General features: G+C 30.8%; 2 protein-coding genes across 3 annotated transcripts; both read left to right on the forward strand.

The window, feature by feature from the left end:
• The first annotated feature begins 7,950 nt into the window (after positions 1–7,950).
• LOC101490733 (uncharacterized) lies at positions 7,951–12,340 on the forward strand. 2 transcript variants are annotated; one of them, XM_004503882.4, is made up of 8 exons: positions 7,951–8,087; positions 8,444–9,497; positions 10,377–10,427; positions 10,512–10,619; positions 11,487–11,582; positions 11,750–11,848; positions 11,924–11,983; positions 12,076–12,340. In XM_004503882.4, exons 2-8 carry the CDS (start codon positions 8,466–8,468, stop codon positions 12,139–12,141), a joined length of 1,512 nt encoding a protein of 503 aa, XP_004503939.1. In that variant the 5' UTR covers positions 7,951–8,087; positions 8,444–8,465; the 3' UTR covers positions 12,142–12,340. The 2 variants fall into 2 exon arrangements, with proteins under 2 accessions (XP_004503939.1, XP_004503938.1); XM_004503881.4 differs by having other exon boundaries at positions 7,963–8,104.
• Positions 12,341–14,321: 1,981 nt separating this feature from the next.
• On the forward strand, positions 14,322–20,739 carry LOC101491263 (uncharacterized). Its single transcript, XM_073370360.1, has 14 exons — positions 14,322–14,441; positions 14,613–14,658; positions 14,789–14,891; positions 15,036–15,122; positions 15,576–15,622; positions 16,253–16,310; positions 16,503–16,616; positions 16,827–16,943; positions 17,764–17,857; positions 18,221–18,309; positions 19,079–19,177; positions 19,364–19,578; positions 19,939–20,149; positions 20,500–20,739. Exons 3-14 carry the CDS (start codon positions 14,810–14,812, stop codon positions 20,550–20,552), a joined length of 1,266 nt encoding a protein of 421 aa, XP_073226461.1. The 5' UTR covers positions 14,322–14,441; positions 14,613–14,658; positions 14,789–14,809; the 3' UTR covers positions 20,553–20,739.
• Positions 20,740–22,340: the final 1,601 nt, after the last annotated feature.

Raw genomic sequence — 22,340 nt, forward strand, 5'->3', positions numbered from 1 at the left:
ATGATTCAGTCACGTTAACTATGTCTGCTAGTAGTGATCATTTACTTGGTTTTTGGTTTTTACTTTCCGCTAGCTGCAAGCCAAGTCATGGCCTAAGCGTGTCTATTGGGACATGGATCATGTGGCTGGATTTGGTATTCATGTAGAGAAGAATAAAATAAAGGGTAAGACTAACCAAGATTTATAATCTAACGAGGGACAATTTTTTTTATAACCAAGATTTTATTAAAGAGAATAGAGGAGTTATTCCAACACTTTAAAAAATATATGACCAAATTCAACAACATAGAGAATAATAATTATTCACGATTTTTATGTTAGTTGAAATTTTGAGTGAGTTTTAAGCACCTATATTAGACCATCTATAAATGTGGTTGTGTTAGAATTCATCCTATTTTTAAAGCACATATTATTTTAGATCATTTTTATATTGATAAGTTTATAAATGTGGTTGTGTTAGAATTCTTTTAAAGCACATATTATTTTAGATTATTTTTATATTGATAAGTGACTAAAAGTCATTCAAAATAATAACGATGGTCGACGAAATTCTTCAAAAGTAAAAGTTAATGGTCTTTTGAATTTATACGACTAAAATAATAACTCGATCAATGTAAATTTAAAACATGGGACAAACGATTCTCGTAAAATTATTTTGAACCAACGTCAATTACATCACAATCTCAATTGTAAAGAGAAATATATCGAAAAAATAAATAAACAGGTAAATTTAAATTACAATTAAAATATATAAAAATAACATGAAATTTTCAAATTGAAAAAAAAAAAAAAAACTACAACCAGATCATAATAACACTTAAAATTTTACAAATATGCACCCCTAATACAACTATACCCTCAAAAAATAATATATAACTACCTCATAAAACTCTAAAACAAGAGAGGAATAAATATTCAATGTAAATTTAAAATAGTTTTTAGTGGTGCAAATTAAAATGAAAATCTATAATTATATGTTATAGATTTGAATTCACTTTTAATTTATAATTTCAAATAATATAAGACTATTTTAATATATAAAAATTAAAATAATTTTATACAATTGTAAAATTTCAAATTTGAATTTACTACATAATATTAAATCTAATAATATTTGAATTAATATTTACCTATAAATTTTGAACAATTTAAATGTAGAATTTTGTGTATTTTTAATTCGAAAAGTTGTAATCATGGGGTAGTATTCGGCGTATATATGATGGACAAGTACGTCAGTTATCCCGTCACGATGTATCCCTCACCCACCTCAACGTGACGTACGTCTTTCTCCAAACAAATACTCTACTCTTATCTGTCACTTTTACTCTTCTTTTCTAATTAATCCTTATTATTCTTGTGGTTGCTAATCCTTTTTCTGTATTTTAGACCACTCCTACGTCTGTTTCAGCTTTTTTATTTCATGTATTACGATGTTGTATTTTATTTTTTAGTTTATTATTGGTTTGTTTATCAGCGTGTCTACACATATGTATGAATTAGACATATTTCGGATAAAGCCATAATACTTGTAGAAAATACCGTATAGTAAACAGATATATCACTTACCTGATACATTATTCTCGCATTTTAAATACTTTATATAACAAAAAATAAAACAAGAGTTATATAAGATTATTCTCATTATAATTCTCTAATAAATTGTCATTTAATTTTACTAGAATATTCTAGAAACATACATAAATTTCAATACTACTTAGGATAGGTCACAAAAAATTAGAGAAAAATCTTTAAAGAAAATGAGATCAATAAATGACTATCCCCTTTACAAAGTTTTGGTTGGAACTTGGAAGTGCTACCGTGCATACAAATGAAGTGATAGTATGAGAAAGTAGAAAAATGGTTACTATAATTTTAGTATTTATAAAATTTTAAAATTTGATTTTTAGTTTTTATAAAATATTTATTTTACTTTAGTTTATACCATATTTTTTTATCAATAATTTTAGTATGTGTATCATTTGAATTTTTTAATAATTTTTACGAACATGTTTAAAAAATTATAAATATTTCGCTTATAAAATTTTAGATTTTATTAATATTTTATGAATTAAATACGATTTTTTAAACTTCAAAAATCAAAATAACAAAATCTAAATCTAAAATTGTTGGCTAAAAATATTATAAGAATTAAAAATCAAATAAATAATTTTAAATGAATTAAAAACAAAATTTTATAAAGAACTAAAATATATTTAACTCAAATAATGTCTCCACTTTTTTTCTTTCGTATTCTTTCTCGAGAATATGTTAGACTGTCCGTCAGTGGGATATGGTATGACCTACTTATGACTTGGTATAGCCTACCTATTTAATAAAAATATTAGACTCAAACTATTTTTAAAATACATTTATTTAAATAGGTCAAACTCATTCTTATAAAAAAGTCGATTGGACCTGACAGACCGGTCTATATATATTTTATTATTTATTAATAATATGATTTTCTATTTAAAAGTCTATCAATTAGGCAACCACTCAATAGTCCTTTCATTTTCGGTAGCCGTTCCATATTCGATAGCGATTCTATATTCGATAATCGTTTCATATTCGGTAGCCGTTCAATTAGACAATCACTTAGCAGTCGTTCCATATTTGTTTGAGATATAATAATGGGTGATTTGTTTCAAGAACAAGTTTATTATTTGACATCAAAAATCATTTTTTAGAGTTTAAATGGTGTTTGCTTTAGATTTTTTTAAAGTCATTTGTTAGAAAAATTATTCTTTGTTTAATATATATAGATATGTAAAATATAGCATTTAAATATTTTAATGTTAATAAAACTTTTAAATATACTTTCAGATCGGACCAGACTTTTAAAAAGGTCAGACCAGACAAAAGAAAAACCTATGATAGGCGTAAGTCGAATTTATGCCTAAAAAATTAATCGTAGATCAGCTTTAGGTATTTCAAAGTTTGATCTGACATGACCTATTCCCACCCCTAAAAAATATAATGGGTGGGACGACACAACTTGGGTTCAAATATATACTGATTTAACAAATCATAAATCACAGGCTAAATTACATTTGTGGTTCCTTAACTTAATTTCAGGTAACGTTTTAGTCCTTTATCTTCTTTTTTTTTCGACTTAGTCCTTTATTTTAATTTTAAATGACAATTTGATATTTTGTGTTTTAAAATTTCAACAACGTTATCCTTTTTTAAACAAAAATAAAAAAAAAATTCAATCAAAACTCATAAAATTAATTATATTCTTCAATATAATACAAATTTCATCAAATCCGTAATGTAAATCTTCAAATAAACTCATATTTTCATACTTTATTTGATATTATTAGGAATAAAGGACTAAATCGGGAAGAAAAAACACACATATATATATATATATATATATATATATATATATATATATATATATATATATATATATATATATATTAGTATTTATTTATTTTTATTAGTGTTATATATATTGCATTAATTTATCGAAATAATATATTTTTAATTTTTATAAAATAAAAATATAACTTTGAGTCTCTGAAAAAATTATTATGCATGCAGTTCTAATTCTTACTAAAATGTTAACATATTTTTTTTGAATAATTTTCTTACAAATATATTTACAACATTGTAAAAAATCTCTCCACAACAAACGAGGTCAAAATTTGATTGTTGGTTTCAATTTTTTGAGGGACTATTTAATGCAATCAACAATAAACTCAAAATAAACCTCACTTACATGAAGACCTCTTTGTGGCATTTTATCAAACAGATAAATGGAAGTGCAAAAATGACGACACAAAAATGCAGCATCACATGGAATAAGAGGAACCTTTTGTATCTGAACAATGTCGAAGTTCTTATTTTGATAGTTTTGTAAAGAAAACGAATGGAATGAAGATGGTCGAAATCAAAACTAAATTTTGAAATGTCCATCTTGTTATGAGTTTTAGCTGCAATTGAGAAACTTCCTGTGTTCTCATTTTTATTTCATTTCATTTTTTGTTGTAGCTATGAAAGTTTCAGTCTTACACTCTAAAACGTAAAACTCCATAACGTGAATAATGTGTTATTCTTTAGAAATTAACTTATGCCTATATATACTAATCATTTTAGCAAACATAAAGTGTGAACAACTATTGTTATATGACTTGCATGGTAAAATATTAATAATTGTAATGGTAGAAAATTACTCACAATGGTATCTATACGTAAATAAAGTTTAATGTTAAAGAACTTGAGTACTAAACATGTTTTAACGAAGTGATTAAGTGGTGACGATAAAACGGCGCGCGACACCGGATTGTGAAGCCGATGGTAGAAAAAAAACTAGTAAGTCAAAATCCAAGTTGAAGGGTTCACGATATGGAGGTTAGAGAATATAAATGGGAGGTTTAAAGCGCATAGGTTAGGATAACATGAAGATAAAATGTCGAGTATACGATTTTTTTTTTTTTTTTTATAAATATTTTTTACGTCAGTTTTAAGTCAATTATTAAGTCGTTTACCCAATTAACCGACTTAAACATAAAGAAAGATGAAATATATTAATTTTTTATTTTTATTTTTACATCTCTCTTAAGTCAGTTGCCAATATAACCGTATTAAATATGTTTCATATATTTACAAAATTATCAAAGCCTCATTTTATTAACTCGTTTATACGGGCAATCGACTTAAACATATCTCAGCCTCATTTTTTAAGTATGGTGGTACATAAACGACTTAAGTATTAAACATTCAATTTTATACTAGTGGTTAAGGGGTTTATAAATGTTATCATAAAATTAAACACTCTTTTGATAAAATTTTCGTGGTAGAGATTATCTATAGTTGAGAGAGCACCAACAAATATTTTTTTATAGATGTATGAGATTAAAGATGGTATATTTTGTATTATGGACTATTAGTGATAAACGTGAGAAATTAATTTGATTATTATAATTAAAATTTAATTTAATAAATTTTTATTTTCTTGAAGATATTATGATTTTAATTAAGAAGAAGGGAAGTTAAAGATAAGAGAAGTTGGTAGCAGTTAAAAATGCTTGTATTTGAACCAGGAATAAATTTAACTAGGAGATACTATTAGATTAAATTTAACTAGGAATAAATTCGTTACTTTTTTTATATGAAGTGATTAAAGTAGATGAGCGTTGATAATTTAGTCCTTTTAGTGAGCTACGCATAGATTAGCTGGTAGCAACCTAAAGTACTTGTTTGTAGGTTGGGTTGCGTAGGTGAGGAAATAAATGGTTGTGTCTGCTGTGTACAACAACAATAACACCAGTACACCACCCGCATTACTCATTGAGTTTTGCACATTACACTCCGTCTTGAACGCTACAGAGGACACGTGTGGTGGGCGTGGGTCATTGCAATTTGCAAACCAACTTGGATGACAATGGATGTGTGTCTTCTCAAATGTGTCTATCGCCAAAAATCCATCATCTATCAGTCAACCCATATCCACTTAGATATTTTATGCGCCTAAATTCATGTTTTTCTAATACATTATTGTTTTTTCAGATAATAATTAAAAACAATGTTTTATTTATGACATAGATAAATGATTTTATTTATTAAAAATAATAATAACAATAAAATTGAGATTGATAATCACTGGAAAATATTTGATATATAATATTATTTTATATTTTTTATATCAATTATAAATATTTATTTCTTATTTTATTTAATATTTATTAATAATAAATATTTATCTTATATTTTTTATATATCAATAATAAATATTTTTTTATGTATTTTTGTGTGTATTAAATAAAATATTTATTTTATAATTTTTTATATTTATCACAATAAATATTTATTATGTTTTTTATTATAAATAGATATCTCACGTATTTTATCTTTATTATTTTATTTTGCTACACACTGCAACTAGGGTGTGAATAGGCCAGACTAGACCAGACTTTGAAAGGCCTGAGCCTGATCTACGATTTATTTTTTAGGCCTAAGTCTGACATACGGCCTATAGGCTTTTTTTTCGGCATGACCAGACCTTTTTAAAAGTTTGGCCTGACCTGGAAGCCTATTTAAAAGCCTACTTAAAATAATTCTTAAAAAATATGAAACAAACATCATTTAAACCCTAAAAAATTTAATCAAATAATAGATTTTTTTTTTTTTTTCTGAAACAAATACACTCATTATTACCTCTTAAACAAATATGGAACGATTACTGACTGATTGACTAATTAAACGGCTACCGAATATTGAATGACTACCAAATATAGAACAACTACTAAATATGGAATGCTCACTAAATTTAAAATAGGAAATAATAATAATAATATAATAATAATAATATAATAATTATATATATATATATATAACTTCTTTTAACTATTCATATTTATTAAAAATATTTTATCATTTTTTATGGGTATAATGCGTATTCAGTCCATTCATTCACGTTAAATAAAAGGCATAATGCGTATTTAGGACAACCAATTAAAAACATTCCTTAATAAGCATAGAATCAATTTGACAAAAATCAAATTCAAACTCATAGCTTATATATATATAGGACAGCCTGTCAGGCCTAATAGGCTTTTTTATAAGCCTGAACCTGATTTATTTAAATAAATAGGCTTTAAAAACAGTCCGAGCCTAGCCTTTTTAATAAATAGGTCATACCAAGTCAACCATAAGTAGACCAGACCATAGGCCCTAAGGGACGACATAGCCTATTCTCATCCCTAACTGCAACCTCCAAAGAATACAAAATTAAAATTAAAATTTTAAATAAAAAATACAAACTAACAATTCAAATAAAAAAACTTAATTTGAAAGGGATCACACATAAAATAAAAATAAATAAAAACAGTTATTTTAAGAACTACCGAGAATAAATTAATATTTTAGAAATCTTGAAAAATTACAAATCTCAAACATGAAAGAGAAAGGTATGAAACTTTGATGACAAAGAGAAGGAGGTTGTGTAGCTTTTGTAAAGTTAGAAAGTGTGACTTGAAAAAGTGATTAAGGTTCTACAATAATTACAGTAGGTGTCTAAATAAATTTACATGTGTGTTGATAATGTAGTTGTTTTTCTTTACATTTAGAAAATTGTTGAAAACAAAGTGTCAGCAATATAAACAATTGATAAAATAGTAATTTATACAACATTAACTTTTCTTATGTTATACATAGAATAGTCTAGTTGCTAGCTAATTAATTTATAAAAATAATACTTTTGATTCAAGGAAAAAATGATAAAAATAATACTTTTGATATATGTACTGTGTAAGCAAAACACAATCTATCATTGGCCTTACTATTAATTTATAAAATATGTTGTCTTGTTCTGGGGTTTTTTAAAGGGAATTTTTAACTGACTAAATTTGAAGACTTTGTAATTCTACCTAAAATGTGGGAACAATCAAATTCCCTGCAACTTAGTTTCATGCGCCCCCTCACATTCAATATCGCATTCGACTCTTCTCTCTCGCGTGATATCTCTATGATCAATTGGTTGCGCTAAGTAGGAACTTTTGAAGAAGGAGCTGTAAATTGGAGAGACAAGAAGGAAGGGGTGAAAGGTGAAAACAAGGATAGGTATATGCACAAGTTGAAGCTTGAAGTTGTGAATTGAATAAAGAGTTGCATATGCATAATTTGACTCATTAATTTTCGTGAGATACAATTTATTGAGAATTTCAATTGATTATTTTAAAAATCAAACAAATTATGTGAGAAAAAATTTAATAAATTATGAGAGAAGAAACTTAAATTAATTACTGTAAAAAAAAAAAGATGAATAACAAATTAATTGATAAGAAACTTTATTTATTTTCATATTTTTGTTATTGTTATAATATTAAAAATTACAATGCTTATAATTTTTAGATAAAAAAAAAAAACAGATGAGATTCTAATCACAAGCCCAATACAGTTAGGCCCATGTTCATTCACTGAAAAAAAAAAATACACATTTCAACAAAAAAAAATATAGCCGCTACCAGTTTGCCCTTGTATCAGAAAAGTTGGAATCACACTCAAACTCAACTCAACTGGCCGGAAAACGCAAAAGCTGGCCGCAAAAACCCGGCGGAGTTAATCTTCGACCGCCAGAATCAGTGAGAAATTCTTCCAGGTTTTCCTTTTTTTTTTTTTATTTTAATTTTCTTCGAATTTTCCTTCCCCTTTCTTATAACACGAGAGGATGCGATTCCTGCGCGATTTGCTCCGCCATAGCCTCCCCTGCAAAACAGAAATGCTTCACAGCAGAGTTCAACTCCGCACCGCGATTCCATCGCTTTAGATTGATAACATAGTTCTAGAATCAATTTTACCTCAAAAAATGAAACCAATTTTAACCGATATTAATTTCATAATATATGTACTTCAAGAGATTTTATTTATTTATTTATTTGAAGTGTTTCAGAAATGCAATTGTTCTGATATTTTTTTTGTTTTGAGTTTTGATGTACAGATATAGACTAGCATCAATCTGAATGGGTTATATTCAATATGGTAGACAAAGTATTGGGAAGATATTTAGATTTAGAACTGCAAGCAATGTGGTTAGAAACTCTATAACATCACAGTTAGGTTATGCAGGCACTGCATTACCCTCATGTTCCCGTTTTCACGGCGGAAAGAGTTTGTATTCCACTTCTTCTGATGCCAGAATAGTGCAGGACCTTCTGGCTCAGGTGGAGAGAGATAGGCTGAGAGAGAAAAATGATAGAATAAGGGCTGGTTTGGATACTGCCGACATTGATGCCGAGAATGATGAGGATTACATGGGTGTGTCCTCTCTCATTGAGAAGCTTGAAAAGGAGAAGCTCAAGGAAACCTCTGAGTTGAATCGATATGAAGATCCGACTGATTCTGATAGTGATGAAGAAGATGGTGATGCCAATCAGAAGAAGTTTGAAGATTTCGAAAAGAAGTTCAAGAGGCATGAAGAAATGCTTCATAATTTCACTGATGCTGAAACGCTTGATGATGCTTTTAAATGGATGCAAAAAATTGATAAGTTTGAGCAAAAGCATTTTAAGCTTCGTAATGAGTATAGGGTTATTGGGGAACTCATGAATCGGCTCAAAGTAGTTACTGAGCAAAAGGATAGGTTCATTTTGCAGCATAAGCTTAATAGGGCTTTGAGATTGGTGCAATGGAAGGAGGCTTATGATCCTGATAACCCTGCCAATTATGGTGTCATTCAGCATGAACAGGTGGGGCCTTCCGCGGATAGCTTGCAACAGTCTGGATTTGAAAAGGAGAATAAAACCGCACAAGGTGATGAAGATGCTGCCGCTGCTGACAACGACAGCGATGAAGAAGAGTTTGATGACATGAAAGAAAAAGACAACATAATACTGGCCAAACTTGAGGCTATTGACAAGAAACTTGAGGAAAAGCTAGCAGAGCTTGAGTATACGTTTGGAAGGAAGGGTAAGGCTCTAGAGGAAGAAATCAGAGATCTTGCAGAGGAGAGAAACGAGTTAACTGAGAAGAAAAGAAGACCTCTTTTCCGAAAGGTAGTTTCACACTTACCTAATTCTCTGATTATGTGTTATGCATCATACTCAGCTTTTTTCATATCAAGTAAGGTTCTTCCAAAATAAACTTGTCTCTGCTTTAAGCAAGTAGGGATGTATCAATCCTTGAGTTTTAGTAGGTTAAAATCAGAGTTGATTTTAAATGAGTTGAAGGGTGGATATACTCTTACTTTCTCAATTTAGAGATAAACTTAGTTAGATATTTACTATACCCAATCTACAAACTTGGTGCAAAACTTTTGTTGGTGCTTTTTGCTTTATTTATTAGCCTAGCTACTTTTTAGTAGAAAAAAACTTATTTTTTCTCTAAGTGTGATGTCAACCTGGTAAACCTACCATAGTGGAGTCAAGGGAAGGTTCGCATCACAACATCCATTGTGGAGGATCAATTGCAGCCAGACTCTTTACCTTGCATTTGCAAGAGGTTGGTTTCATGACCTGAATTGGTAACCTCCAGTCACATGGCAGCACTTCCTGTCTTTGAGTGGTGGGTTACATTCTGCGTGTAACAGGTGCTTCAGGGCTACGGCTTGAGTGAATTTGCTCTTTTGTTTTTCTTCCCCATATCGCATTTAAATTTATGCATTTGAATACCATGTCCTTCTTTGATTGTTCTTTGGGAATTTTGTTCCTTTTCTTTAATGAAACACAATATATTTTGCTTTTCCGACGATGTTGCATTTTTGTAGGCTACTGTTTGTTAAAGTTCTATTGTTTCAAATGTTGCGTACTTTTATTGTGGCTGTGTTTATAAATGTTTATTAACTGTCCCATATTCTTATTTTTGCTTTAATTAAAGCTCACTTATCATTGTTACTTTTCTTTTATAATTGTTTTGGTTGTTGTATATGGTTCCAGGGTTTTGATGTAAAATTGATAAATGTGAACCGAACTTGTAAAGTCACAAAGGTAATCTACAAATACGTCTTTCCTTCTATGTTTTTCCCAGTTGCTGTCATATGTTCTTAGGTTGTTTCAAATCTCATGATCTAGGGAGGACAAGTTGTGAAGTATACTGCTATGTTAGCATGTGGTAACTACAACGGTGTTGTTGGTTTCGCAAAAGCCAAAGGCCCAGCAGTTCCAGTTGCCCTCCAAAAGGTACTGACAATATCTTATTAGGTCTTTCAAGTCATCCTTAAGTTGATTCGGCACCGTATTATTTTTTTCAGTTGTCCTGTTTTCAATGTAGCTAAGTTTTGCGATTTCACTACCCACCATAAGAGATATGGATATACTTTTGCTTCATTTGCAAGCTTATTAAATTATTGATTCACGTTCTTCTGAGATTTTATTTGCAATTATACTGGGCACTGTTCTTTGGTCAATGCTGTGATATTATATTGATATAGGTTATGGTTAGTCTTTGAGATATGTGGTTCATAATTGGTGGGCAGATCTGGGATTTGGTGACTGTGGCACTTCTTCTCTCACCAGAAATGTTCAACAGAAAACATCTGCTTTATGAATCCACAAAACCTTATCCATGTCTTGTGCATTGCACACGAAATTCTTCAAACTTTTCGATTTCAACAATCTTGAAACTAAATGAATTAATATCTGGTTGCTTATTATATATTGTATTCTAAAAATTTCCACTCGTCATCTTTTTATTATTCACAACTCTGAGTTCAGAATGTATATTATCTGGTTTTTTTCTCTATTCTTACTATCTGGTATTTACGTTTGCAACTTTGTAATTTAATATTTTTATCAAAATGAGTTGACTGGATTGTTCAATCACCAAGTGTATTTACTTAGCTATAATCTAAAATCTGGGTTTGAGTAATGTTTTGAATTTTGTTTTTATATTGTGTATTCTTGAGTATTGCCTTTTAAAATAATTGCCAAAACATTAAGCATCGGCAAACTAATATTTTTTTATCTATATCCGTTATGTTTAATGCAGTTTGATATTTTTGGGTTTTGATAGCATATTGAACTAATGGTTTATTTGATTATAATCAGGCATATGAGATGTGTTTTCAGAATTTGCATTATGTAGAGCGACATGAGGAGCACACAATTGCACATGCAATACAAACATCTTATAAAAAGACCAAGGTAATCAATTCCTTATCCTTCTCCCAGTAATCTCCCATTTATCTCATAAAGTTCCCTTCTGCTATGAAAAAATAATTATAAGTATATTGTTCTACATGTCTTTGAGTAATGAATAATGGTGTGCGGCCTGTATGTCTTATACTTATAGCATCTGCATTATTCAATAGGTGTATCTCTGGCCTGCTTCCACTGCAACTGGCATGAAAGCTGGCAGAATAGTCCAAACCATACTGCATTTAGCTGGTTTTAAGAATGTCAAGTCAAAGGTTAGTGATTGACCTAAAAAGCTGAGCATGATCTTCCAATTTTAGTGTTTGCTCTAATTTTCTTTGTCTTCATAGGTTGTTGGTTCCAGAAATCCTCACAATACAGTAAAGGCTGTCTTCAAAGCTCTTAATGCGGTTAGTAAACTCATCTTGCTTATGCTCCTATGCGAGCATTTCAATCAACTTTTACCTGTGACATTTTATTTGACATTGCTTGTTTGTTCCAGATTGAAACACCAAGGGATGTCCAAGAGAAGTTTGGTCGAACTGTGGTTGAGAAGTATTTGTTGTGATGGACGGGATGTGCCGAGCTTAGCGTGCTGCTTGTTGTTTTCCATTGAATATATTTTTGTCCCTTTGATTTCAACTTGCCAAGAAGAATTTGTAGACAGTTTCTCAAGTGCATTTACTTTAGAACATTAGTTGTGGAATTTTTGCCTGTACTGAACTTTTCATTAATTAATTAATGGAAAAGAAAAAATAATTTAGGAACGTTCTCTTTGCTTTATGGGTGATCAATAAAGCACAGACACCTCTCCAAATAGTCGTGTTGCGTTGGTGTCCCAGGATCCTATATTTTTTGGATATCCGTATTATGGTGTCCGTGTACTTGTTATGTTTGGTGTCCATATTGGAGTTGACGGTTCCTAGAATGGTATCTTTACCAAAATTCGTTATCTTTAATGCAATCAAATTATTTTTACTGATGATAGTGGCATCCACATAACATCTCCTATCGACATGAAGTTTCCGCTGGTTGTCATCGATCTCAACATTCTCCAAGGAAAAACCCTTTTTATGTCTATCAAATAGTGTTTCATGCTATGGGTTGGCGCTGCCAACATCACATCCTTAACCTTTGTTCGACAACAACGACTATAACAATAGTGTCAATAATATGTACCTTATTTATTATATGTAGTTTTTATAGTTGTGGTGTTCTCTTGCATCTACAAACTCACCACGTTTAAAACACTGACCCAATTTAGTGTGAAACAAGAACTCATCATATTTGTTCGTTCGTTGGACCAAAATTTGCAAAGGTACGCATGAAAATTTAAAGATTATCTAATTGATAGAGGAAAATCAGTCTTGTGTATCTAACAACTTTCCTTATAGAAAAATGTCAATTTTCCTATGAATATGAAGTTGTTAATGGAAAATAACACTTGACACATTGTATGTTTAATTTCACTTTTATAATTTTTTTGTATTATTAAATATTTTAAATACTTCATTAATCACTAAAATATATGTCATTAATCGTTAAGATGTATGTCATTAATCGTTAAGATGTATGTCATTAATTATTTTTTAAACATATATCTCATTAACTATTAACATATATAACATTAATCACTTTAGAGTACTTTTTTGACCACATTATTTTAAATGGTTAATTTTTTACATTTAAATAGTTAATGAATTATATATTAAATAAGTTGTTAATGATTTATATTTTAATGTTTAATTAAGTTTTTAAAGTGGTTAATAGTATAAGCTTGTATACCAATAACAAAAAATGTTATAATTATAAAAAAAGAAGTTAAAAAAAATATATAAACATATTTGAAAGAATTATATTTATATGGTGAAGAGTATATACAATGTCAAATGTTTGTTCAAATATCATTTTTCATGGATATTTTGTACATCTAGCACAATTATAGATATATATATATATAATAATAATAATGCAAAATCAAATGGTGCATCTTAATAATTCAAACGTAGAAATTTCATTTTAAGACTTATATAAAGGGAATAATCTTAAAACATATTTTCTCATGACTCTATTTTATTTGACTTAATAAATAGTGAAACATAATAATTTTGAAGATATACTTTGACCTATAGGTAAGAGCTTGACCTAAAACACTTTTTTTTTTTCTTTTCTCAAACTCTAGTATTCTTAAAAACTTCTAATTATATTTAAATTAATCAATTTAGATTATAAATTACGGATACAATTTATTCATTTCAAACGTGTATTTAGAGATTGTTGAAAATATTAGAAGTGAGAGAAGAATTCAATTTTTTTACTAAAATCTAAAATACTTTTTTTTTGTTTGAAAAAGAAAAGCCTAAAATACTTAAACAAATATAAAAATAAAATCATTTAGTGCTAGTTTCACCTTCATTTTTTCTTTCTAATTACTCTAAAATAAATTACGAATTTATGTAACCTAAGTCCACTTAATTTTACCGTAAATCTTGTAAAAAAGTGTGTAAACTTGGCTGTTCAATGTTCATAGAAGGAATATAAAGACATGACAAAATTGTTCATTATGAGAGAGTTATAAATAAAAAACGTAAGTGAGTTATAAATCAGGATTTATTATGTAGGTGATGAGTTCTAAATCAGGATTTAAGGGGTAGGAGTCTATCCACTTATAAATAATAATAAACGTAAAGCAGTGTGTTGCATTGCATAAGCTATAAGCAACCAAATGAAAAACGCTTACTAGCTGAAGTCGCTTCTCCAAAGCTTTTTCCTATTTTCGCTTTCTCCTCCTACTCCTCCCTCTTCTCTGCGGAGAAGAGAGGAGAGAGAAAAAAAAAGTTATTTCATTCTATCAAGCCAAACAAAAAGGTAAATCCTCCTCTTCATCTTCTTCTTCTTCTTCCTTTTCTAGGGTTTTCTCTTCCCCCATTGCACACCTCATCCCAACCCCCCGCACATTTTTCTCCACAGGCATTGCTCTCAGACCATCTCCGTTCCCCAATTCCATTCAAATTTCCTCAACTCTTCGCTCTTTTTTAGGTTTCTCGTCGCTCTCTCGAAGAATATCTTTCTTTCGCATTCCGAGGTAATGTTGTTCCGTTTTTGTACATTCTTCATTTGTTTTCTACATCTAGCGTTTCGTATTCCGCATTCGTCTCACTCGTTGTTACTCATTGTATTAATTTTGTGTCTTGCTACGATAATCGTAGTCGTAGATATACTGTTTTTCCCTCTCAATGGTATGTTCACCTGGTAGTGGGAGAATGGAGGTCATGGCAAGGGTTCTGGCCGCAGGAAGTTTCTCTCAAACTGTAGCAGGTAGTAGACGAGACTCTCAGTCATACCTTGTTATCCTTATTGTTACTATAACCTTAGTGGTATTTAACAATATCCTAATTTTAAATTCATGGAAGTATTTTGAATTTCTGATTCGCATCATTTGTCAATGCATGGTCTTGGAAGATGACTTTGCCCGACAGAAGTCAGCTTCTGAGTATATTTATAGACAACTGCGTGATGCAGATGAATCAAATTTGCTCACTGAAGAAGGTTCTCTTTCTCTCTGTCTCTCTCTCTCTCTCTCTCTCTCTCTCTTTCTGGTGAATCAGACTTTTTTCAATCCATGCGTGAATAGTTCCCATTGGAACTTAATTTAATGTTCTTAATATTTTTTAGTTCAGAGGTTTTAGTTTTTTACTTGAGCTGACAGCAGAAGGAGTGTCACCTATTGAATATTAATAATAAGGTTTTTTGTTGTTGTTATGGGTGTGGTTTAGGAGTTATGGGTGTGAAACTGCTTACGGTTGTACTAACATGTGTTATGTGTAGTTTTCACAATTTTGCTATTCTGTTTTAGCTTTCCATTGTTACCTTTGTTTCTACGTCATGCATATAATTCTTAATTTGCATTCCTTTTCCGGGCTTCATTTTTTCAGGTACTGTCTTCATTATATTTTGGGGATACTTAAACCGCTGCTTAACATTTTTTTTTATATATTACAGATATGCAAGTCTATGGTGAGAGACCCATGACTGATCCCCTGCAGCTGGTAAGGTTTTCTTTCTTTTATGCCATTTTTTGTGTGTGCTAGTAGACTAGTAATATGCTTCTTCCCAAGGGCCTCTGTTGAACCTTTCATATGGTTTCTTTATTGGTATTGAGGATTTGCTGAAATTCAATGGATCCATCCTTGTGTTATTGGGTATAGAGATGTATTTATGGCCAAATATTGCTTCCTTATGTTCAATAATTAAGATACCTTAAGTTGCACATTTTGATTTAGTCTTTTGATATAACAACTTCTGTCATTCCTCTTTGTTTTAAATTCTATTGATCACAATATGACCCTCTGCGATTTATATGATATTTGCAGCGAATAATATGATTATATATTATAAACGATGTTGATTGCTTATGCAATGTATGAGTTGAAGCAGAGTACATACCTTATCCTTTTAAGAATTTTAGAGTACAATTTGACTTTACGTCATTACCTTGGCTTTGTATATAAAAATGAACTCTTCAAAATCTTGTGTGAGCCTATACAATTGTTGTATTTGTAATCCTTGCTTTCTGAAATTGATTTATTTATTACAAATGTCTTCATCTGTAGACATTGTCTGCTTGAACTATAATCTGGAATCAATTATTTTACTAATTGCTTGGTGTCCTTTTTGAGGTATGCTGCAACACTTGCAAGAAACCAATCAAGGACAGCCAATTTGCAGCTCATGCAGGTCTGGTGGCCTATTTTCCATTTGTTTTATAACTTTTATTATGTTCTTATTTGTGTGACATTTGAGGTTTGGAACCCATTAATGTGTGGATTTGTCTCATAATCTTATGCTTTCAATATCCTCTGGCTTAGGAAGCTACTCATATTGAATCTTCCTCATTTTTATCTCTTTTATATTTCTCTATCTTGTCAGAACTTTGTAGATCATTAAAGCCTACAGTACAAACTGGCTTGGAGCTTGATGGCAACACAGGGAAACGGAAGCCTCCAAGGAAAGAAAGGAAAAAGTTAACAACTTTTTGTGCGAGTATCCTTATAATAAGAATTAATTAGTCAGTTGCAAACTTTTGAAGATTCTATTATTAATATATAATAATCACAGTTTTTGAAATTTGTATTTAGGACGTCGTGAATGTGATTTCCTCTTTAAAGGGAGTCCTTTAGTGTTTCTCAGTACATTTGAATGTTTGGTTGCTGTAAAATAATCTTTTGTGCCTCATAACCCCTCATAACCAAGCTACTGCAGTTGGGGAGCGGAGACGACCCGGGTTTGTGGATAATATTGACATTGCTGTATCTCAATCCCACTTGAACAGTCAAATCACAGTGACTCCCTTTTCCACTAAGGTTAAAGGTGAAAGCCCTTTTTTAAGTTCTCCTTTTCTCATATTGTGCAATAAGTCTGCTTTTATCTTATACCCTCAATTCGTTTAACCAAAATTTCTATTTGTAGTAAGTTTTCTAAGGTTAATTTCAATTTGTCAATTTATTGTTGGATAGATAATGATATCTTGGTGTTAGACAGATTTCTTAGTTAATTGATGCCAATTCTGTAGCTTGTTGTGTTGGCTTTCACTCTGACCCCACATCCTGAACAACCAAATAAAACCAGCTGTACCCTGATGACGATTTTGATTGAACTAAAACTAAAACCAGCCCTCCCCTATATTATATCCGTGTGCTCCTGGAAAACTATGTCATGCCCTTGTACTGCATAGTTCGAGTTTACCAAAATTGATTTATCTTGCTCACAAGATCATTGCTATATAAACTCAGACTCGGATAGACTCTTGTGAGTCACATGGAATTGCAAGTTTGGGGACAATTGAAGTCTACAACATAATTGTAATTTTCTCTGATAGACCATTGGGTCAGGATGTGTTTTTTTTATTCTTCCAGGTCCAAAGAGTGGAAGGTGTATCTCCGCAAAAGGAAATATAATAAAGGGGAGAATGCTGAGCTGTCAAGTTAGTTAGAGGGGCAAAACATGGAAATAGGGAATAGAGGGAACGTGACTAGTTAGTTATACATTTTTTTGACTTATTTACTCTGTAAAATTGCTGGGTGTATCTCAAAAAATTGTTTTGAGGAGTAGAGCGTTCACTTTCTTGGTGCCTGTTTCTTTTATGGATAATATTGATGCTCTAATCAATTTGAAAACTCAACTTTTGTAGATGCAGCACCTATGTTGGATGATACCGGAATTAAAAGTGGAAACAGAGGTCTCCAAGCTTCAGTAATGTATCCTCCAACAAAACGTCATAAATTGTATGCTTTTTAGTTCATCGCATATTTCTTGTAGTTTGAATTTGAATAAAATGAATTTTAATTCTTTCTTCATGTTCAATACCTTCATTTATCTATTTCTTCATGAATCTTGTCGATACTATTATATAGAAAACTATTTGCAAAGCTAGCAAGAATTTTCTCAGTAATCAATTATTTGAGCTTGGGCTTAAAGTGATTACTTGTCATTTGATCATAGGATAAACTATAACTAATATGACTTGCCCTGTTTGCCATATTAATCTTCATTACTATGTGAAGTTATGTTTGAAATTCAATGTTTCTCCACATTTCTTCTTTCTGCTTTCAAGTAAATTTGTTCTGAATGTTTTATGTCTGATGCAGGATAGCAAGCACACATCTTGATGTACAAGAAAGACATGGGGCAGAGTCTGGGGTGACAAAAACTGTGAGTTTAACAGATGGAATTACTCGTAAGTGTCCAAATTCATGTGCTGATGTCATTTGTTTTTGCCAGGCTTGTCATGAGGGACTTTTTTCTTGTAAATTTTGGCTAATGAATTATCATTTGAAGAAATATATGTTATAATTGTTGTACAAACAATTACTAACTTTTTTCCCATCATATCTCATTGTTTTAGACAGGCTAGAGCATAGGCATGTATTTTGAAAACATGTTAGCATGCAGGATTAGACACATTTGATGCCAGAAATTCCTTTAATTTTAATAATTTAGAGGTGACATGAAAATTAAGATCAACATTTTGATGAAGTACAATTGTGTAATTTGAGTTAATTATATCTAGTTGTTCTGCATTCATAAATTTAAGATTGGTTATAAGCATGTTCCTCTCCATGTGTTCTCAAAGTTGCAAATCTCCCATAAATGTATCCATGGCATCAAATGTAAAAATTAGTTTAATACTTTTAAAATTCTTTATATCTGGACACTGAAGTATATCTAATTTTTTATCGAGAAACTTCATGACAAACACGTATCGTGCTGTACTAGAACGCGACAGAACAGAATCTTGTGTGACAAACTGTGAGTTTAACAGGAAATTACTAGTGAATGTCCAATTTCGTGTGATGAAGTTATTTGTTCTTGCTGAATCATGATGTTTTTTTTCTCTAGGCCAATGACTGCTTTACTATTGCTTACCGTGTGTTCTGACTTGTGTCTTTGGTGTTTGGGTCTTGGCCATGGAAGGAATAACCCAATTATTTTTTCTGATTCCTTAGGGAAGGAATTGATTGAAAAGACTGTTTCAGAACATGGAGACCCTGTTCATAAAAATGTTGGGCAGGTCCATATGCAACACCAGCACGTGACAAAGAATGGTATAAATATGAAGATATTTTTTCAGTTCAACAAGTCCTTAACCTTTCTTAAACTCTTGTGGAATGGAAGCCCATTCCTCAAATACTTATTTCCTACAATTCTTCAGTTTTGAGCAATTCTAAATGACTTCTCATTCTCTCTCTTTCTGGTGTTGGTTCAACACTTGCATGTTTTTGTTAGTTTAGATTTTCCTGCACCTCTTGCTACAAAGATATATTATTCACAAAGGACCAATCGACTGCGTGCTGCTCTTCGTCATATGTACTTTGAGAATTTGAGTGAGGAATTATGTACTGATGTTGCGGGTCCAAAGACATCACATGAAGAGATGGTTCCATTTCAAGATTCATCTCAGGGGGACCCTTCGTTTGAACAAATGGACAGTGTCCTCAACAAAGAGGTATGCCATTCTTCCATATTTGTAATTAAGGGTGATTTGTATTATAGGTTTTAAGCCTGTGACCTAAGTTACATAGCATGTATTTAATTCAATGTTAGATGTTTAAATCAGACAAACATAATTTAATGTTTTGTTGTTGTTGGCTTTAGGTGTAATTTTTAATCCTCTGTTCACATTAAAAACAGAGGAGGAAAGTTATGAGAATTTATTAAGGCCTACTATGTACTGGCAGGCTACAACTTTCTGTCTGAATGCTAAAAAAATGAATTACCTGCCATCCCTTCTCTCCTTCCATCAGAAAAAAGCTAAGTTCCATGCAGATGACAAAAAAACTGATTCGTTATTTATTTTGAAAAACAGAGCCGCTCGGCAATGATGTACTCTGCCCAAAAATCTGATCATATTCGTGCAAAAAGCTCAGAAGTTTGCTTGCTCAAAGCAGGAGGTGTGCCTAGTGGTGGCTTGGCGAATCAGTTTCTTCTTGACAATGTTTCAATGTCTGCAGCAACTCATGTTGGTTTAACAAGAGGCAGTTTTCTTCCGAAGTCTTATTCTTTTGCAAGCAACACAGGTGATCTGTTATTTATTTGTCCTTTTCGATTCATTATCATACTAAGCCACATGTGTCAAGATAACATATGGCACATACTAATTAAAAAAAAATCAGAAATAATCAAACGAATGTTTCCTACTATGTGATTGCTAGTGGATTTCACAGCATTTTGATGCTCCCTGATATGATACAACTAGTTGAAGTGCAAGCTTTGACAAGAAGCAGCCAGTAATGTTAGAATGATATTTTTATTTTGCCGTTAGATAAACCAGAGCATGTGTATCTTGTCATACCTTTATACTCTAAATTTAGGCAATTTTGAAAACAGGAATAAGAGTTTCTATAAGGGTGATGTATTTGTTTTGTAGGAAATCCTCTGGGAACCATGCAACAAACAAATGGGAGTGTTCCTGTTGTTTAGTACACCATTGGTGGGAATTTTTTGGCTAGGTGAAAGTACAGGTAACCGGTAGATTGAGGTTAGGTTTTAGCTCCTTTTTTGAAGCCGATAAAGTAAATTACTCAAATTGTTTATCCTGTCATATGCTTTGTAAATGAAAACTTCTGTTATATAATAGATGGCAAAGAAAATTTTCATTGAGCCAGAATTTCATGCTTCGATTGCTATATTCTTTAATAAGGGTACTTTCTCTTTTCTGTTGGATATTCTTAACCAATATAACAATTTATAATATGATAGTTAAGAGTAGTTTGTGCTATAAATGCAGCAACAGGCCCATTGCCGAACAGATCTGTTCATTCATGATATTACAAGGTACAACTAAAATGGGACAATTGCCAACACAATAAATCGAAGAATTGTATGTCAATATTTTTTCTAAATTAAGGATTGATTATGTGGTGAGATATAATTGAATGATAGGTAAAACAGTTTTACAACTAATACAGTGCTAACCTATCGAAGTCTTAAGAGATAGGTAAGAGTATGTTCGATATTTGGTTACTAATCTACGTACCTTTTTATTTGTGCTAAGGTTCAAGTGGAATTTGGGCCGACAAACCCCACTTGAACAATTAATAGAAGAGTTTGTGAAACTGTTAAATGTGTTGATGTGATCTAGACCGTTGAAAATGTCACTCCGATGAGAGTTTAATTGAAAGTATACATCACGAGTTCGTCCACGCTAAACTTGGATTAGCCTTCTAGGCAATGCTAAAATCAAACATTGAGTTTAACAACCATTGAGAAGTGACTTTTGTTCAAGAATATTTTCGTGAATCACTTTAAGAGGAATAATTTTTAAGCAAAGCAAATATCAATAGCTCATGACTGCCAGATACTCATCACAAAACCCATATTTATCTTTTTCCTCGCTAATAAATTTTATGCAGGTGAGATATCCTGTCCGAGAATTTGATGAGTATACTCCCATGGTTAATTACAAATATGTTCTCACACCTTTACGTTTACCTTTTAACACTTTTAACGTGTTCTCTTTCACGCACTTTCTTCTTCCTCTCTCAATATAGTGAAACATTGATTTTGACATTCTTCACTTTAAATAGGACCGTTTACGTTGAAGAAATATCAAATCTTGCCTTTATGGTATATAATGTTTCCAATATGCACCATAAATCTATTTGCGATGCATTGTTTTTTCGGCACTTATTCACCGTAATAAATATATTTACTGTAGATAAAATTTTCAGCATTTCAAAATATATACCATAAACATTTTTTAGATTTATTATTGTTTCTTAATATATATCTTCAAACCTTAAATGACCAAAGATGAGTAATATGAAGTACAGCAATAATTATGTTTTGAGTGCATGTCATAAATAAGTTATTTGTTTTTTATTTTAGAATCAAATATATTTTTCATCTTTATAAATTTGAAAATGAATTTAAAGGCCATGCCTATGCATCACCAATGCAAAACTATTTTACAAAATTACTTAATTATATTTTAGATTTTATATCAAGCTGTTGTTTATTAAATAAAAAAATATTGTCGTACTAATTAATTTATAACAGATTGTTACTGTATTAATTTGTAACGGAATCAGTTTGTGTTAAAACCTTTCTAATTAATTAAAAAAAGTGGTGATTATACACTTTTTATTTTTGAACAATGATAAAAATTACGTTGATTGAAAATAATACAATGCAAATATGTTAAAATTATAAATGATATGTATACAAACAAACTGACGACATCCATGTTAATAGCATAAATCGACATAA

The sequence above is a fragment of the Cicer arietinum genome, chromosome 6 (genome assembly GCF_000331145.2).
Source record: "Cicer arietinum cultivar CDC Frontier isolate Library 1 chromosome 6, Cicar.CDCFrontier_v2.0, whole genome shotgun sequence".
Taxonomy (NCBI): Eukaryota; Viridiplantae; Streptophyta; class Magnoliopsida; order Fabales; family Fabaceae; genus Cicer; species Cicer arietinum.

Coding starts and splice junctions, on each gene's coding strand:
- LOC101490733 (XM_004503882.4), top strand. CDS start 8,466: ATGGGTTATATTCAATATGGTAGACAAAGTATTGGGAAGATATTTAGA. Junction 10,428..10,511: donor GAACTTGTAAAGTCACAAAG/GTAATCTACAAA, acceptor CTCATGATCTAG/GGAGGACAAGTTGTGAAGTA. Junction 11,849..11,923: donor TTAAGAATGTCAAGTCAAAG/GTTAGTGATTGA, acceptor TTGTCTTCATAG/GTTGTTGGTTCCAGAAATCC.
- LOC101491263 (XM_073370360.1), top strand. CDS start 14,810: ATGGTATGTTCACCTGGTAGTGGGAGAATGGAGGTCATGGCAAGGGTT. Junction 14,892..15,035: donor TTTCTCTCAAACTGTAGCAG/GTAGTAGACGAG, acceptor TGGTCTTGGAAG/ATGACTTTGCCCGACAGAAG. Junction 19,579..19,938: donor ACAGTGTCCTCAACAAAGAG/GTATGCCATTCT, acceptor TTTGAAAAACAG/AGCCGCTCGGCAATGATGTA.